Source organism: Ctenocephalides felis, unplaced genomic scaffold (assembly GCF_003426905.1).
Source record: "Ctenocephalides felis isolate EL2017-DRISC unplaced genomic scaffold, ASM342690v1 CF-g0.4_SCAFFOLD_02831, whole genome shotgun sequence".
Classification (NCBI taxonomy): Eukaryota; Metazoa; Arthropoda; class Insecta; order Siphonaptera; family Pulicidae; genus Ctenocephalides; species Ctenocephalides felis.
Genome location: NW_020538985.1, coordinates 50,268 through 55,574, shown reverse-complemented (window position 1 = coordinate 55,574; position 5,307 = coordinate 50,268). Strand labels below are relative to the sequence as shown.

Here is a 5,307-nt window from a genome sequence, read left to right as displayed (position 1 = left end):
ATTTTTTCTAAAAAATGTTTTTTTCTCTAATATGTTATTAAGTTTAATTTTTTAAAATAAATTTTTGTTGAGTGTTTTTGTCCTGTGGTGTGTATATTGTTTCTCTATGCTATGATTAATTTTTGTTGTTGTTTATATTAGTTAATAAAATTTTCAAATTGTTGTAGTTGCTGAATGATGACACGCATCTTGTGTCGAAACGTATAAATAAAAGTTTTTATACTTTATACCTTTTTATTTCGACGAATGGGCTGCTAGTTACTTAGAAATATATATATATATATATATATATATATATATATCATTGTTATCATAGGCTGTTTGATGAAACTAGTTTAGAACAACAAATGGTTATTTACGAAAAACAAGTGTTTGCTTGTGATCTCTGCTGTGAAGGTTTCCTTCATGCTACAAGCCTAGAAAAACATAAAGGTGAATACTTTATATATTGCATGTAATTTACATATACTAATTTATTAAATAACATATTTTTTGTTTTATTTTTTTAGAGTTACATAGTAAAAATGATGCTTATGCGTGCAAGGTTTGTAATTGTTTCTTTTTGAATCAGGAAACACTTTTAGTTCATAAAAATACTCATCATAAAAATATAATGACTCAAGATATTTTATCAGAAATTTCTGATGATGTTAAACCTTTATTAAATGTAATTAAAGAAGAAAAGCATGACAACTCTGTTGATTCATTTTCTCCAGAAAATGGTAAACGAATAAGAGGTCGTCCAAAACAGGTATTTGAAACAACACTTATTTTTCTTTAATGAATTCACAATATTTAGTTCATTGTTTTGTGAACTTAAATATTTCTTGAACACATAGTTTAAATAATATGTAACAATATTATTTCCAGTCACAAGGGCAAAAAGTTGGTCATCAATGCACAATCTGTATGGAATTTTTTGATAAAAAGCTACAATTAAAGAGACATACTATGTCTGCTCATCGAGATAAGCTTGTAACAGTCGAGTAAAACATCTCATCTTATATTTAATTCAATTTATTTATTTATTTAATTATTTAATTATTAATTAATTATTAATATTGTTTACATTGCACCAATGTTCAGAATGTGAGAAAACATTTTCAAAAGTTGAATTACTGAAGAGGCACATGAAACAACATTCAGTTCAAAATTATTCATGTGATGATTGTCCTAAAACATTTAATAAGTAAGTTAATTGTTTATATTTGATATAAATACTGAATGGTTATGTATACATCTTGTGTATTTTTAAAGATTAGAAAAGTTGACTGAGCATAAAAAATGGCATACTGGTGAAAGATCTTACTTATGCAGCAAATGTGGAAAAGGATATTATAAGCAACCACATTTGGATAAACATATGCTTACACATCTAAAGGATCATTTGGAAAAACCAGTAAGGAAAAAATACCATATTTACGATAATTTATAAATACTACAATTACTAAACTTTTAAATACTGGTGTTGTAATTACCATAATTATAAGTGCACATATGCTTTATTCATTCAAATAATATTTATAAAATAAACTAGCTGTTCTCTTTCACGCTTTGCCGTGATTTAGTTTAATTTAAAAAGTTGATCCTTGGACTTCAACGAACATTTTAAAAAAAGAATCGGCCAAATTGGTTCAGGCGTTGTTGAGCATAAGCTTACCAACACATTTTGTGATTCATTTTTATATATAAGGGTGTTCATTATTTAAGTTTAATATGAAATATATGTACGTGTATCAGTGTACATTTTGTGGTAAAAAGCTAAATCATTCAAATCACTTGCAAGTACATATGAGAACACATCGAGATCGATATGGACAGCCTTTATTGCCACAGCCACCAATCCTAATAAAAAGGTAAAATTTTATCACATATTTTCATAATAAGTAATATTCATGTTACTTATCATTTTTCATATTTTTATTCCATATTATATTAATTATTTTTCATTACACATTAATTTAGATCATTTATCAGAATACATTATACATTATTTATTAATAATGTATATATTTATCAATGAATTGTTTTTTAGATTCATAGATAATAATTTATATATAAACTTTATTTAATATCTAAAGCATTTTGGTCTCATTAATATAATTAATTTGTTCTTAGGTAATATTATGTAGTGTTTGTGGTAAAAGTTGCAGTTCAAGAAGTAATTTAGCCGTCCATATGCGGAGACATACTGGTCAAATGACAAATTTTTGCAAAATCTGTGGTAAAGGTTATCCAAGAACTACAGATTTTACATTGCATATGAGGTATAGAAATAATTATGCAAATATATACTTTTTTATAAAGTTTATATGAAACAAAAATGTGGTACTCTAAATACTATCTTGTTCTGGCTTATATTTACAATATTTGGTCATTAAGTTTCTATTACCAGCAGATTACTACTTTTATTTGTTTGATTATTTAAATACATAAAAACTAATATGCTTGATTAGTAGATTTTATGAATTCTTTAAAATGCTATGGATTTCACTTTACTACATTTTATCTATAACAATAAGTTGAGAATGTGTAATTATAAATTTAAGTATTTAATTCATTTTTAAATAGTTCTTTATCCTGTTATAGAAAGCCATTTATAGTCATTAATTTTTTTCCAGAAAACATACAGGAGAAAAGCCATTTGTGTGCAGTGTTTGTAACAGAGGATTTGCACGATCTGATAAGTTAGCTATACATATGAGGACACATACAGGTGAAAAGCCCTACGCTTGTATGGTTTGTGGTAGAGCATTTGCCCAAAGTAATGATTTAGCATCTCATAAACGGAGAAATATGTGTGGACAGAGTCCTGCTGCCAACCAAAATGTGATCATTCAAAGTTCTGCTAACACACCTGGACAAACTGGTTCACAGACAAGTCAGGCCAGAGCTGCTGATTTGGTTTCTGAAGTTGTTCAAGGGTATTTGAAGTATGAATTTCTTTATTATATAATTTTATAAACAATTTTATAAATGATCAATAATTTATTCATATTCATAAGATATGTCATGTATATAATCAATACTATCTACTGGATTCAGCTGTATAATATAACATGAAATAATATGTATTTGAATAGATTAAAAAAAACTTCTTTTATATACTACTATATAATAATTTAATTGATATGAAAATAAATATATATATTTTTTTTATTAATTTTTAGGGTTCCAGAGCTGGCACTTCATCCCCGAACAATTGAATAGCACAAGGAAATGTACATAGTCGAATTGAATATACAGATTATACTACTGCAACATTACTACAAAATTTTTCCAATGGCCATTTTATGCGATAAATATAATTTATTGCAGTTACCACAAAAGTAGATGATAAATCAACTAAATAGAGTAGTGTTAAAATGATACTAGTAAAGTAGTTAAACATTATTAAATATTAAATATTAAAGTGTTAAAGTAATAAGTAATAAAGTATTTGTATATTAAAAGAAGTTAGTCTTTTTGTAACAAAAGAGTATTTTATTTCTTTCAGGTGTGTTGTAGTTTTAAGGTAGTATGTGGCAGTTGGGGGTGTCCATGTAAATTCTACCAAGGGAACAGTCACAATTATTAATTAAAATGTGACTGTTCTCCTAATACAATATTTTTTGTACTAAATCCATTTTATTCTACCAGGGAAACAGTCACAATTTTTTATTAAAATGTGACTGTTTCCCTAATACATCAAAACTTTTTTGCTGATATGTAAAATAATGGATATAATCGACAACGGCTTCCCAGTAACTGTTGCGATACATGATGATGATATAATATATATTTATATTGTCTGAAAATTAATTGTTTTACCTGAAAATAAATAGTGTTTATATTTTATTAAAATTTTATATAGAAAAAAATGTACTGTGATATATTAAATATATATTTATTACATTATATAATTACATTACATTTTATGTTATATTTTAAATTAATTATAATATGTATATACTTATATTATTACTATAGCTTAGATTATATAAATAATTTTTTATATTTTTGTTTATAACTTTTATTAAAAATAAATATCATCAAACTTATACTTATAATTTTTAACTAATTTATTATAAATAAAATAATTTATTCATAGAAGCTTATTACATATAAATATTTTCGTTCAAGACAAAATACAACTGAAACAATGCTGAAAAATAAAAAAAAACAAACAAGGGGAATGGAAATTTAAACAAATAATAGGCATTATATTTATACTATTCATTCACTAAAAAATAGTTCAACACTTATCAAATTAGTTTATATCAAGAATTTATTCTATTTAATAAATAATACACTTATCATTAATAATATAAATTATTTCATTTAAAAACATTTTATTTATATTACTATTTTTTATTTATAATTTATTATTCATTATCATAAATAAAAAAACTACAAGTATTAATTAACCAAAATATTTACAGTACTAAAAATTTTTTCACATTATAATCATTCATTTTTATAACATAAAGAAAATTTACATATTCATTATATTTATTTTACTGATAATGAAAATTATTACGAAGCTAAAAAAGAATATGCCATGGTTCTGTTGTGCCAATCAGCGTAAAAACGCGTATATTTATTAAATATTACCACTGAGGAAGTTTAGAAGTATAAAAGGAAACACCAACAACTATATAACATGAACTTGAATTTTATTTAATAATATCAGTTACTTTGTAAACGTAGATTATATGAGATTTATTTTGAGATGTTATCTTCAAGACGCCGGCAGTGCAAAGAGAGCTAGATCCCTCTCGTCCTCGATCGCTTCGAAGGGCATCGAGAGTCCTCGGAAGTCTTCGGGTTTTTGTGTGTTGCCTGCGGTCTAGCGTCCTAGGCACAGAGTTGCGAATATATTTTCAAAAATTGGCGCGACAGTTCAAACGAAACCGACGAATTATGATGACTGGCCAAGAGAGCATAAGTATGACAATGTAGACTTCACATTCGACAAAAATGAAGAAATTCATATGATTAGGGAAAAACACAATAAATCGAAATTTTCTGAAGGCGATGGGTGTCCACCAGACCCTTCTTATGATTTTCTCAAAGATGCTGATCGAGACTACAACCATATTGAACAGGTAATTAGTTTTATTCTTTATTTAATGTAATTTAGTATTTGACCATGATGTCTCAAATTCAATATCATTGTATATAGTTGATATCATTGTCTAACTATTTTTGTTCCTGGTAATTAAATTAGTACTAAGTATATATTTGTCATTTACTAGATTCACAATAAAACAAATGCAAGTAAAACTAGCTGTAAGTGGAATTCTGTCTTGAGGCAATTATGGCATC

The 5,307-nt window shown here is 25.9% G+C and overlaps 2 protein-coding genes across 2 annotated transcripts; both read left to right on the top strand.

The window, feature by feature from the left end:
* The first annotated feature begins 347 nt into the window (after positions 1 to 347).
* LOC113381351 (zinc finger protein Gfi-1b-like) lies at positions 348 to 990 on the top strand. Its single transcript, XM_026620296.1, has 3 exons — positions 348 to 432; positions 510 to 751; positions 871 to 990. The coding sequence occupies exons 1-3, from the start codon at positions 348 to 350 to the stop codon at positions 988 to 990; spliced, it is 447 nt and encodes a 148-aa protein (XP_026476081.1).
* A 117-nt stretch (positions 991 to 1,107) lies between these two features.
* Positions 1,108 to 3,210, top strand: LOC113381350 (zinc finger protein 239-like). Its single transcript, XM_026620294.1, has 6 exons — positions 1,108 to 1,189; positions 1,258 to 1,399; positions 1,741 to 1,856; positions 2,133 to 2,267; positions 2,622 to 2,933; positions 3,171 to 3,210. The coding sequence occupies exons 1-6, from the start codon at positions 1,131 to 1,133 to the stop codon at positions 3,208 to 3,210; spliced, it is 804 nt and encodes a 267-aa protein (XP_026476079.1). The 5' UTR covers positions 1,108 to 1,130.
* The last annotated feature ends 2,097 nt before the right edge of the window (positions 3,211 to 5,307 follow it).

Coding starts and splice junctions, on each gene's coding strand:
- LOC113381351 (XM_026620296.1), top strand. CDS start 348: ATGGTTATTTACGAAAAACAAGTGTTTGCTTGTGATCTCTGCTGTGAA. Junction 433..509: donor AAGCCTAGAAAAACATAAAG/GTGAATACTTTA, acceptor TTATTTTTTTAG/AGTTACATAGTAAAAATGAT. Junction 752..870: donor TAAGAGGTCGTCCAAAACAG/GTATTTGAAACA, acceptor TATTATTTCCAG/TCACAAGGGCAAAAAGTTGG.
- LOC113381350 (XM_026620294.1), top strand. CDS start 1,131: ATGAAACAACATTCAGTTCAAAATTATTCATGTGATGATTGTCCTAAA. Junction 1,400..1,740: donor AGGATCATTTGGAAAAACCA/GTAAGGAAAAAA, acceptor TACGTGTATCAG/TGTACATTTTGTGGTAAAAA. Junction 2,934..3,170: donor GTTGTTCAAGGGTATTTGAA/GTATGAATTTCT, acceptor ATTAATTTTTAG/GGTTCCAGAGCTGGCACTTC.